The sequence below is a fragment of the Vanellus vanellus genome (genome assembly GCF_965231255.1).
Source record: "Vanellus vanellus genome assembly, chromosome: Z".
Taxonomy (NCBI): Eukaryota; Metazoa; Chordata; class Aves; order Charadriiformes; family Charadriidae; genus Vanellus; species Vanellus vanellus.
Window position 1 is genome coordinate 77,670,031 of NC_138908.1, and position 13,655 is coordinate 77,683,685.

General features: G+C 41.3%; 1 protein-coding gene across 1 annotated transcript in view; it reads right to left on the reverse strand.

Annotated features, from left to right (window-relative positions):
- LOC309683434 (protein unc-13 homolog B-like) overlaps positions 1 to 13,655 on the reverse strand; it is a gene marked incomplete at its 5' end in the record, with an annotated part of 225,302 nt that overhangs the window by 142,534 nt on the left and 69,113 nt on the right. The window contains 2 exons of the mRNA XM_082497718.1: positions 9,449 to 9,574; positions 11,785 to 12,007. Coding sequence (XP_082353844.1) covers positions 9,449 to 9,574; positions 11,785 to 12,007 — 349 coding nt within the window. The remainder of the gene's footprint in view (positions 1 to 9,448; positions 9,575 to 11,784; positions 12,008 to 13,655) is intronic.

Consider the following 13,655-nt stretch of genomic DNA (forward strand, 5'->3'; position numbering starts at 1 on the left):
TAGTATCTACTAACTCAGAGGGCTGTGCATCATTATCCAACTGCAGAACCTCAACAGCTTGGTTTTCACTAGAGACTGCTGTTTCTGGAGTGATCCTCAAAGGTTCCTCTTTACAGGTTTCTGAGTTTCTATTTTCCTCAGTCTCTATCTTCATAGGAGACTCTTTTGTGGAGTTCTCTTCTGCTGAAACAGGTAATACATCCTCCTTCAGAGAGCTCGTGACATCTCTTTTAGACTCTCTGGGTGCAGCTGTATTTTCTGTCTCCGTAGAGCCTTTTGCTGGAATAGACCCAATGACATCTTTCACACTACTGCTTTGAGGTTTAGGGGTGGATTTTGGATGCATGTCTTTTGGAGATTCTTTCGGACCTTTGAAGATGCCAAAGAGATCATTTGTGAAAGTTGGTGCTGGGCCACTTGAGAGGGATGAGAAACCAAAGAAAGAGGAGCTTTTCTTCTGTGCAGTAGGAGGTGCAGTAGCTTGAGGTTGGGAAAAGAAACTGGATAATGTTTTAGGTGGTTTCATTTTTGTCATGAAACTTGAAAACATTTCAACTGAAGAATCCAATACCGATTTATCACTCTCAGATTCCTTAGGTTTGTTTTGCAAATTAGATGCCTCTGGCATTTTAGAATGAGAGTGTAGCTCTTGTGCCTGTTGTAACCTGTCACCAAGAGTTTGTTCGGGTAATTTATGTTCTGGCAACTCACGCTGTACACATACTTCTTCAGAAACCGCTTCATTTTTTGTGTCACTCATAATATTTAAGTCATTTAGACTCTGGGAATCCATTTTATCATCCAAGGCCAAGCTATAATCTTTCTTTTCAGAAGCTTGTTCCTTTGAAGAATAAGGCTCTTTATCAATAGGAAATGCAACACTGTCCATTTTCCCTGTGCTATCCAAGGCACCTTCTTCTGCCCCTAAGGAAATCGCCTGTTGGGCCTGAGAACCCTCCTGCACACTAGGAGTCTGAAGGCAAGCCAAATTGCTTACTGCAGCGTGGTCAGTCTGTGGAAGCTTCTCCAAGTCACTCTCTTCAGCTACCTCAGCAACACTTTCCACATTTTCCACTGCCAACATTTCCGATTTATTTTCTGGGATCGTGAGGTTATTAAACATCTTTTTGCCAGTCACTGCTGCGATAATATTATCAATTTCTTTTTTACTGTCTGCTTCTTGTTGCCTGGCAGAACTGCTAATTTTAACACCAGAGTCAGTGGAAATGTTTTGCTTTGCATATGGCTTAGAGTTCACTGGTTTAGCTGGTTTTGTATTATTCTCCTGTCCTGAAGCAGTTTGCGGCTTTTCATCCAAAAAGGATGTCAAATTGAAGAAACTAAAGCTAGTACTTCTTTGAGGTATGCTCTTCTCAGCAGTTGGACCACTGGAGAAGAAGGAGGGCAGATGAAACAGCCCCTCTGTTTCTTGCTGCTTCCCACTAGCAGGAGAAGTAGCAGGTGCTGAAGGCTTTGGTTCATCTGATCCAGTGAAGAACGAGAATATGCTCCTACTGGCTGGCTGTGATTTCGAAGCAGTGATATCAGAAAAGCTGAATGGCAAACTGAAACCGGACTCTTTAGGTGTCTGATCTGGCTTTGGTTTTGCCTGATTAACTGTGTCTCCTAAATGATTTCCTCCTTGTTGCTTTGGTGTAACTGTGGGTATGCTGCTTTGCTGCACAGCTGACTGACTCAATTGGCTTATTTTGGGATCTACGCCCATTGGCTTTTGTGAAGTGTTTCCGGGAGACACTTTTTTATTTTCACGAGTCTCCTCCTCAGCTTTTCTGCTTCGTTGTTCCATTTGCACCCCAGGGCTAGGAGAGACTTGCTTGTCCTTGCCTTCTGTTCTCACCCCTTCCTTAGGGGTGGAGGACAGACATGGCATACTGGTACTCTGAAGACCCCCAGACTTCTCAGTTTGTTGCCTTGACTCCTCAGTTTGTTGCCTTGACTCCTCAGTTTGTTGCCTTGACTCCTCAGTTTGTTGCCTTGACTCCTCAGTTTGTTGCCTTGACTCAGCCACAGTTCTGCTATTGGCTTTTGGCAGAGTCGTAGTACTTGAGGTTGGTTGAGAAGACACAGCATCCACTTTGAAGAGATCTCCAAGGGATCCAAATAACAATGAGAAGCTGGAGGTTTCCTTCTGTTCTGGCTGTATCACCTTTTCTGGTTTACCACTTTGACTTTTTTCCATATCTGGTGATGGCTGTGGCGCTTTGCTTACTTGCGTTTTAAAGAAATCAAAAAATCCAGAAGCTTGGGTTTTGGTGGCAGTTGAGCTTGCAGAAGAATCTTCTCCAAGGCTGAACAATTTCAGAGCGCTTTGAAATAATGTCTCCTCTGGCTCAGTGGCTGAGTGGCTCTGATTTGGCTGTGACTGACTAGGTTCATTAATACTTGCATGCCCTTCAGTATGCCTGGAAGTTGGTGTTGCTTTGACAGGTCTCTCTTGTCGGATGGGCCTGCCATCTGGAGCAGTTTGGCTCAATTGGGAAGGAGATTTTGTTAATCCTGTTTTTTTAACACGGATGTTTTCATTCTGATTTAATTCTGGCTCTTCATTTCTAGCAGCCTCCAACTTAAGTTCTGATGAAATATTTCTTCTCGGTTCTGATGTAACGGGAAACTTTTGCCCTGCTTGTGACTCATCTAATTTCCTATTTGGTGCAAGTGATAAAACATCAGTTCTACTTTCAGATGATTTTGACTGCATGTCTGTTCTCTTCAAGGCAGAATCTTCTGATGTCTCAAGGTCAGGACCTGAAGACTTTCCAATTAGTCCACCCAAAGCAGAAAATAAAGAGCTAACTTTGTTCACTGGTGTTTTCTTATCTTCCTCAGTCTTTTTTGCTTCTGTTACTCTTTCAGTAGATGCTTTTTCAGTAGATACCACAGTTTCTTCAGCTTTAGGAGTAGATTGAAACAGATGGAAACCAAAGAATCCTGATGACCCACTCCCAGTAGTTATCACGGGGACAGCCTTATCCAATTCCTTGGTGTGGACTTCCTTACTCAGCGATTTATTGAAAGCAGCTCTGGAACGTGTTCTCAGATCAAGGGTTATTGGAGACTCCTCTGAACAATTCAGGGTTTCTTTCTCGGGTCTAAAATCTACTTTGAGTTTTTGAAGTTTATAACCTGAGAAGTCTAATGGCTGCTCTCTCTGATAATAAATAGACTCTTCAAACATCTGTGAGAAAGTCTCCAAATTCATGTTCATTAGCTGATCACTCCTCTGCAAAGCTACTGACAAATCCAGGGGTTTATTTGTTGTATAATCATCTAAAGACTCTTCTTCAGCAAACCAAAACAGCTCATCTTCACTGCCAAGAGGGACTTTAAAACCACAAACAGCAATTGTGTTGTCTTCTAGCACAGCTTGTGGAATGGAATCCATCTGAAAATTATAATCCCAGCAGTCTGGGTAGGAATACGTTTCAGGAGCACACACGTAGACATACTGCCCAGTGGGATCAGTGAGCAGTGAATACACATACTGGTTGTCACTGTACATGTAGTATCCACAATCACCATCTTCTGATGGCCACCATATACCCTGCTCAAGCATCATTAGCCACTCCTGATATTCCTGGCTATAGGATGAGTACATAAAGCTCTCATCCATACTTAAAGTCTCTTGGTCAATTAGAGTCCACATAGTTCCATCACAGCCAGAGGAGTAGCTTAAATCCATGGGCAACTCTTCTAATGAGTAACTGCCATCTCTTTCAAATGGTGCAAAGTTACTATAACTTTCATTGAGAGAATTAGCAGTCCACGCATCATTTTCTTCTAAACAAACATCCTGAAACATTAACTGGTCAAATGACTCATATGACATCACACTTAAATCTAAACTCTGTTCATCAAAATTGGCATTAGTCTGCCAATCCATCACATTTGCATTTCCATCTTTTTTACAGAGATTGACCACCATATCATTTTCAGGCCAATCCAAGAACTGAGGGGGCAGAACAGAGTTCTGGTTTAACATGTAGTAAACTGGTACTGCAATATCATGAGTGTCAGCCAGTTCCCCCACTTCATATTCCCATTCAAAGCTAGAATGGCTTCTTGTTTCCTGATAAACTGAGTACTGCTCCATAAGGTTATAGCTTTTATTAGTTAAATTGAGAAATTCATTTGCTTCTTTGTTTAGAAGAGTTGGAAAAACTCTAGATTCTGCATCCTGATAAGGGATATGACCAGTATTTACTGGCTTTCCAGATAAGTCCTGTACCTTGTCTCGAAGATTTAGAGGATCAGGGAACACAGGATCCCCACAGTGGTGAATATGGGGCTCAGCTGTTTTATGTACTCTTGCACTGGACAGGTGGTCAGTAGTTTTAGAAGATTCCATTGTTTTCACATTTTCCATTTTCTCCTTTGGCTTAGGCAGGAGATTTTTTAAGAAGCTGGAAGCTTCCTGCTTTTCTTCAGTGCTGCTTTGAGTGTCAGAAGCCATTCCTGAGTTGCTGGGTTTTGTCTCTGAGATAGAATCCTCACCTCTATCAAAAAGCTTCATGAAGCCTAGAGAGTTTGTTTTCGTCTTCTCTTGCTTACATTCAGACAAGTTTTCACTTGAAGCAAACTTAAATAAGCCAGAAAATAATCCAGGAGAAGTGCTTTTCTGGCCATCACTCTTGCCTTTAGCAGTCAAGTCTTGATTATTTGCTGTGTTTTCATTGGAAGAAATGCGAAGAAAGCCAGAAAGAAAACCCGGTGTGTGCTTCTTCTGCATATCATCTGCACTTGCAGCTTCTGGCCCTCTCACTGAAGAGGTGGATTCAACTGAGCTGTCATTAAAGTGTGGTGCATTTAGTCCTTCTCTTGTCAATTCTCCTTTTACATTTCTAGGTTCTTCCTGAGTACTCTTAGTTCTCTGCTGCTCTCCTGCAACCTTACAGGTAGCAGAGGCACTCTCCTGGTTCTTTTTTCTATTTACTTGGGCACTAGATAGGTTTTCTTTATTCATGTTTTTTGTTTCTACAAATTCCTCCTTATGGTCTGATAAATTTGGAACAGAGCTAGATTTTAATGAAATGGTATTTTTTGATTTACTGTTTCTGTCTTCAAGCAAAGAAATGCCACTAGAACTCTGATGACTTCTTTCGTCCTGTGAAGGTGCTAGATTTTCTGCAGAAGAAAATTTAAATAACAAAGGAATAATGCCCCCTTTCTCATTCTTATGTTCCTGCTTTTCTGAAAAACCCAAACCACTGAAAAAAGGAAGTTTCCCAGGGAAAGGAAATGAGTGTTCTTCATTTGATGAACTATTTTGTCTTATATCCTCCTCAGACTTATGGCCTTTAGAATGCCCAGATATACTTACTTTCTGCCCTTGTTCGGCAGAAGGAAGCAACAATTGACTGAAAGACTTTTTGAGCGGACTGAAAAACTTTTCAGATGCTGTACCCTGATCTTGAGGCTGTGAATTAAGTTCCACATTACCTCTGTTTTGCTTGTTTCCCAGTCCATGACCTGTAGTATGCTGATCCCCTAGGCGATTTGCAGGAGGCTGCTCCCTGGCAGCAGGCTCACCCTCTTGCACAGTGGCATCTGGTTGATTTGTAACATGATGCAAATCTGACTGCTTCTGTGGCACATCCTGCTGCTTGGGAGCCAAGAGACCATCAAAATTGGCTTTCAGGCTGAAGGAACTGACTGAGTTTGTGAGCCTGCCAAAGACTGAAGACACGGAAGTGCTATTTGCGTTTACCTCTGTCTCACTTCTAGTCTCACTCGTCCGTATCTCCGGAATAATGCTGCTGGTCCTGGCTGCCGTCTGTCCAGATGGTTTCTCGATTCTGTTTGCCTCATCATCTTTCACAGCATGGCTGTCCTCCTTGGTGTGCTCTTCTTTTATGACTTCTTGTTTTGGCACTTCCTTCTCAGAGAAGATCTTTAAAGGATTAAACATGCCTAGAACAGAATTCATAACCGAATGTTGGTTCTGCTGGCTGCTGGTGGTAGTTCCTTGTGATTGCTGGAGATGATGTGGCACAGAAGCCTTACTGTCCATGTCAGTGATTTCTGGCTTGTTGGAGTTTATGTTCTGGGCTCTTTTATCACCACTCACCTGGGATGGTAGCAAAGAGTGAATGGAGAACTTGGTGTCAGCTTTATTATCTGCCTTCACTCCAGAAGGTGAACTCTCACTTTTGGACTTACTAGAAAATACATTCGAGATTCCACTTTCTGATGAGTTTCTGGTTTCTGTCTTCTCTGGAGTAGAAGAAACAAACTTTTCAACAGAGGCTGTGAGCTGCTTTGTGCTTGACCCCACCTTTTCAGTGAGAGAGCTGAACAGGGAATTCATTGTATTCTTCACACCTGACAAGTCTGGGAGAGATTCAGATTTGCCCTTGGTACTCTCCTCTGCAGCTGGCTGTTTGGGCTGTTCAGACTTCCTGCCTTCTAATGAATTATCAGCATTATCCTGCTTCAGTGACATGCTCTCAACATTTTTTCTGGTCTCTGGCAATGCACCAAATTTGCTGATTTCTTCCTCCTTTTCAGCCAAGTATTCTGAAACTGATTCTACCAGACACTGAAGCTCATCCATCGTGTCTATGTACTCCTCAATGGGTTCTTCAACAGGAGACAGTGTTAAGTCTTGCACAGGATGACCATGTTTGCTTCCTTTAGTCTTGTTTTTTTTATCACAGCTAGCCTTTGACTGGGAGCCAAAATTTGCAGGGTAATTAACAGTGAAGTTTCTCAAATGGCTGACGTCAGAATCACACCACGTTTGTGAAAGCATAGCCAGTTCCTCCATTTCATCATCTGAAACGGGTGAGTACTGGAACTCATCAGAAGCACTGCTGTCAAATTCCTCAAGGATATTCACAGGCACAAAAGTGTTATCTGGCATCCCTATGAGTTTCGTGTCTTCACTGTTACTGAGGTGAAGTGAGCCCTCATGGTTCACTCCCTGCTTGTTGGGTAACTTGCCACTTTTAACCATTAAGCCATTTTTGTATGGACGCAGGATAGGATAAGCAGGCAACTGTTCCTTACTTTCAGAGTTACTGGTATATTTTCCAGTTCTATCATATACTGGGAAATCATCATTAGGTTCAGAACTAGTTGCCACACCATTGAAATAAACCATTTTCTCCCCAGGAAACTGCAGATCTTCATTATTTTGTGGGCTTATCTGTTCACTCTCTTCAAAATTGTATCGCAGCTTTTTTTTCCTCCTCCTATCTATTGTATCATATTCCTGAGGATACCTAGGGACATCTACAGACCCTGACTCCACACACACACTTTGGCAGTACTTTGATCTTTCACAGTGAATTAAATTTTCTCTTTTTGAGAGAGTTTGTGTCTTTTTTATGTTTGTTTCCTGCCAACTTCTATTTTTATGACTCTTTTCTAAGAATTCCTCTATTAGCAGTTTTCCTAGCTCTTCATAGTTACTCTCCTGTTCTTCTTCTCCGTCTTCAGTGTTAAATGGAATGATCCTGACTCTTTCATTTCTAGCTAGAGATCCTTGTCTAAGACGAGAAATAAAGGGAGTGGGAGGAAGAGGAAGAGAGGCAGCAAAAAATAGGAAGGGGAAAATAACAGTTTTAAAAAGAGCTCTAGAAAGGACACAAAAAATAGTAATGAAAAAACATGCATTAAATAAAGGAAAATTAAAATCAGAACCATCTAGAGATAACAAAACTGAAAACCTGCCAATCTACCACCATTACATTTCAATCAAATAGTCAAAAAAAAGCAGCATGGGTTATGATATTCCATCAGTTAGTTGCACAAAATTTAGAAATGCCTGTTTGAAGGAGAACAGCTTTTTGTCATCAAGTCAGGGCACACAGCCTTGGCTGTACCAGTACTCTGCTGTTACTTTTTTAGGCATGCTGAAAAAAAATCACTTATTACAGTAACAGAACTACTTTGAGATACAGTGCCCACGCACACCATTCCACTATGTTATGCATGTGTTTCGGTCACTCTAGGCTGCAGACTTTGTTTTAGCAGTATTCACAAAGCACACAGGCACTTTGTTTCTCCCAAAGGTGGCTATAGATCAGAGACTGCATGCAGAGACTCAGGAGTCACTGGACTCCAGGGAAGTCAGGACAGGGAACAAAATGCAAACCATATGCACCAGCAACACAAGGAGTTCCAACTACTCCAACCACTCCTCTTTGCTGGGAGGGCTTTCACTGCAGCTAATACCCTCTGGGGGCTCCTACCAACACAAAACGAAGATTCTCAGAGCTGTTACTGGATCAGAAGGCAAAACAAAACATTGGCAATGGATATTATACCACTGCAAGCCTCAGATGCTTTTCAGGATCTGTACTTCCCATTTATAATGCAGCTAAACAGACCCAGCAATCTGTACTTGTCCATTGTGGGAGAATGGATTAAGGCAGCTAGTGTTTTGCTAAAGAACAATCTGAAGCTTCCTAGAAACTAAAGTAAATGACCCTTGGAATTTTAAGATTAATTACTACTAGTCAATTAGAAGGATTATCTCAACAACCCAAAGGCTAATAGCAAGAAAGCTTCCTCTTTATCTACGTCCCACAAGAAGAGTTCCTGTCAACCTAAATAAAAACAAACAGGTAGAAAGTAGATGTAGAAAAAATTAAAATGCTCATCTGAAAGATGCACTGCAGCTTTGTCTCACATTATTCATTGCTGAGAACTGAGGAGCATGAGGGCCCACATGTCCTGACCTCATGAGAGCAGGGCAAGAGAAGGGAAAGGGCAAAGGGCACATGGACATTGTATGGATACTGCTAATACAAGCCTTCACCTTGAGAGTTGCCTGGGGTACCCCAATATAGGATACCGATGAAACAGCCCTGAAAGACAAATAGGTCTTTGCATTTTCACTACTGCTGGTTTAGTGCTTAATTTCCACCAGTATTAGTTAACTTACACTAATTGGAAAGATACTCATTACTTTAAATGATCCCTGTTGTACACAATTTAAAACACTTACTACACTTCTTGCTTGCAATTTTAAGCTGGTAACTGAAATAATTTTCCTTAAAAAGCTAATGAAATTTAAAAGACTCCCAGGGCCACCATAGTTACTGGATCAAGCCCTTCCAAATCTCAGCTGAAAGCAATGTGAGCTACATGAGTGCCTGAAGAGCTATTAGCTGTAAATGTTGAACCAACACTTGACTAATTTAGGCATAAAGAAAATGACTTTTTTTTTTTCCTAATTGAGTGCCTCCCCCCGGTAAGTGTTTCCCCTGTTATTCTACAAAGCATTCCTTTTACTAGAAATAAAGCAATGACAAGTCCAACACCTGAGAGGAGAAAAAGATGACATCGGCCCAGCATTAAGCTATGACAGATCTGAAACAGAGCCAACACAAACATCGAGTATGAGCTGAAATGTATCACAAGATCACTTCACAGCAGCAACAGCAAGGAGACAGGCACACAGGCTGCAAAGAGGTTAACCCACCTATCAGACAGATCTAGAGAGCGCCTGCTCTCTAGCGAGCACTGGCGGCTTGTCATTTGACTAGACTCAGGTGTGGACTCTAGGTCAGTTCGGCCACTCACAGTGGAATCTATGCTACCATATCGCCTTGGAAGTAAATAGAGCAAGAGCAGGGAGACATGGAGGACACATGGTTACACAAAAATGAACATTGCAAAGAAAAGTTAGTGCTTAAAAAAAATTTGAGGGGAAAACATGTGCTGTTCCAAAGTTAAACTGTCTGTTGGCAGCAAAACACACTCCAAGGACAAATAAGAACATTACTTGTTATCCTTAGAAGAGGGGGGGGGAATAAAATACATGCCCTTCTATCAAAAGAACACAATCACAGCTGATATAGAGGATCAGAACTTTTCCAGCCAAACTCAAACATTGTTAGAAAAAAAACACCGGTGTTAGTACAGCCTCAATTAAAGCACTTTGGCATAGACAACTTTTTGCCCAATTCAAGACAGGTTCTAGTACAACCTTGTCTGGTTCCTCTGGGTCTGCCCAAGGCAGCCTCCTACAAGCTGCCACTTCCTCAATCACCAACTGCAGTCTGCCAGAAGCATTGATTTCATCAGGTGGCTGCCTGGCCCACAGCACTTAGAGCTGCTAGGAGTAAAAGTCAAACACAATTTGGTTTTGCAATACTCAGGTACAATTGAGTTTTGAAAATATTTAAGATCTACCCAGCCAGCTCTCATTAAAAACACCTTTCTGGTAAGAAAGAGAATCCCACATAACCTCTTTGGGAAGTTTATTTGCATTTTCTGAGTTTTACGATTAAATATGTAGCAAAAAATCTTGCTGGGCATGTGGAAAATGCACAGGGAAACAGGAACACTCAGAAGGACTCAATCACGATCTAGGACTTGCTTTACAGGACTGAAAGTAATTTTAGACAAGAGCAGAAGACAAAGCTCTTAGTTTTCAAGTAAACTTTATCAGTCTAGATCCTTTCATATCAATGCTTTCAGGAAACCAGAAAAAAATACATATTCCATCTTGGTAGTCTTTAATAATTCAAACCAGAAGTGCTTCTTTGGAAGGTCTTATAAACATATTTATCCACTAGATAACAGTTAAAAGTTCACAGCCCCACCTCCAAGCAAGGTGAGCCATGAAAGCTGTGTTGTCAACACCATCCAAGAAGTCACACAACTGCACAAGAACACCCAGCCACCAGTGGCTTCCCCAGGCTGGGGGCCCCAATACCACTGTTCAGATTGGCTCTTCCAGGAATTACTTGGTTATATAAGATATTTAATGGACTAGGAAAAGAGCACTAAGAATGACATGTCACACTGCAGTAATTACATTTTGTAGGCACGTTAACCTCTGCTGCTTGAAATCTCAGTAACAGTAACAACTTTAAATGTTACCATTAAACTTCAGCTTTTACCATTAAAGACCATAAGGCAAAAAGAGGAAAATTCAGCCTCAGACATAATTCAGTGAGGGCAACTGAATTCAGGTTCAGGCTTCAGGAAACAAGAACATTCTTACCAACGGGGATAAGGTAGAACAAATTGGTTATAATACATATAAAATCCTGCACCTCTAACTGTGATAGAGTTTAAGCAACTGACTCGTCCCTCCATGCCGAAGGCAGAAGCAGCAGCAGCATGGCCTTCCCAGCAGCCAGCTCTAGTTCACAGCCACTGATCCTGGTAAGTTAATGCTGTAATGCTTAATACTTAAAAAAAAAGATAAAAGCAGTTGTGAAACTACTGATTTATGGTCAAAAAGGTAATTCAGAGCAAGTAAACCATCTTTCATACAGCTCAAAGGAAACCAAAAGAAAAAGCACACTATGCAACAATGCTACATAACAGAAAAAAAAAAAACCTAATTGGTTACAGACTTTCTTCTTGAATAGGCCATTCTGGCAGGGCTAATAGAAACACAAAATAAACCTGCCCCAAGAAAGAAACTCCTAATAGGATAACTCTGCTAGACTGCATTTCACTGGCTTGGGAGGCACACCCACACAATGGTACCAGAACAACCAACTACCCAGCGCACTGGCCTTCTAAAGGTAAGGTGAAAGTAGAACCAAGAATAAATGACCTCAGAGTTGAGCATATCTTTAAAAGGTAATTCACTAAACTGCTGGATCTAGTGTAACACATAGCCTTATGGGTTTTTCCTGGTTCACAGCAGAGTCCCAGTGTTAACAAAACATGTAACACCTTCCTGTCAGAAGCCTTTCAGAGCCCTTGAGCTGCTCTCCTCTGGTAGCATGGCACCTTCAGGGTCTGCTATGGAAAAATCAATGAGAAAAGAAATGCTACCCAGAAGACAGCACCCACCTGATGGCCACATGCTCCCGATAATCCAGATCATAATTTTGTAGGGAGTCAGCACAGGATTCCCGCAAGACCCCTTGCTGCTGCAGGCGTGATGGTACGGTGAACTGGTGCACAGAAGCATTGGGCTGCACTGTCGTGTGGTACGGGGGAGGAATGCTATTACTTGTCTCACTGCGGTAGTCACTGTCTCGATCATCCACAGCACTGTCAGCATCTTCAAAGGCTAAGAAACAAAAGCAGTTAAGGGCACAGCTCTCAAGTTCCCTTGCTGGGACAGTGAAGCCCATGTAGTTCGTAAAGAATGACAAAAAAGGCTATCTCTGCTATGGGTGTATCTCCATCTGGTAGCTGGTTATAACCTCCGGTTCTCTCAAGGATGTAGCAAGGAATTCCTCCTATCATCGCCTCTGTAATCTCCCATTTCCTATTATAGGAGCGTTTTTCTCTTTAGTCATTCCTAGTAAGCAGATTAAGACATTTTTATTTAACAAAAACAAAAAATCCCCAACACGCAAAATTTCAGGTTCTTTGCTGCTGCCAAAGTGAACATTTAGAAGTTGGAAAAAAAACCCCAAAAGATAAACTTTCCTTTATGAAAAGGAGCTCTTTCCAGAAAACTTTTCAACCTTTAAGCTGTAATACTATCTCCTCTTTTCAGCATTTTTACCCAGTACTTTTGGGTTCTGATTTTTTTTTATTTTTGTAAAAGTATAGTTTCTCTTAATTTAAACTAAATGAAAACCACTCAGTAGGAAAATCAGAAGAACTGGGAGAGCAGCTCTGCTTATAAACAATTATACTACTTCTTATAGGGGAAAAATTGCTAGATTTAACACACAGGTACATTAGCTTAAGTTTAGTAGTCAACATTAATGATAACCTTCACAAAGGAAAAAGCTCCTTTCCAATGAGTACCTCTCCCTGCAGAAACACATTTGCTTCCTAACCTTTCAGGAAAAGGGAACGCAGAGTTACAGTAAGGAAAGGTATCAAAAAATACAATACTAATGTATGGCTGTGTTTGGCTGTGCAGAATGCAACGTTATTTTTGCAAGCTTGAAGTGAAATACACATGGTGTGCAGCAGTGGAGTGCACCATTAACATGCTTGAAACAAAGGAAAATAAGGATAAGCCATTATTCACTCTCTCTTCCACCAAAAACCTGTCTAAAAAGGACAATCAAATTAAAGCCTCCTCTGGTAAGTTATTCAATGGTATCTGCCCTACCCAGCCATTCACCATGGGGCTGAACAATAAGGTGAAAGTGCTGTTTTCATGCCAGATCCTTGAGAAAAAACAAACAAACAAACAAACAAAAAAAACCCCTGAATTTAATTGCTGAAATTCCAAGGAGATGGAATGCAGCATCAGGGAACACCTTTTTCTTCCACTGGCACTTCCCACACCTCCAATTCAATTTCCATTTTTTTAATCCAAAGTACAGTTTGTTCTCTATGATCTTTTCAGTTCCTTCCCAACTGAGTAAGTTTATATAATTTCCCTAAAGTGGATGGAAGAGTAGAAAACAGCCCCAAGTAGAAAACATGTCTGAAAATACAAACCATTTGAAAGGGCCCGGCTCTACTCTCTAGTACAATCAATTCGATTTGATTGTCCACACCGAAAACGGAGTTAAGCCTCCTGCTTTTTAGTAGTTTAAATGCTGCATAGTTCTTGTCAATCTCTAGTCCATTGAACAGAAACAAACAGCAATCATACATTGCTTTATTCAGCTTTATTAAAAGCACAATGTCCATCAATTTTATTACAGTTCAGCGCTTAGGTGAAACACTCAAGATGTGCTACACAAAAATGATTTGACATGCCAAAGTGCCAAACCCCTCTGAGAAGCACCAAATTTCCTGTCTGT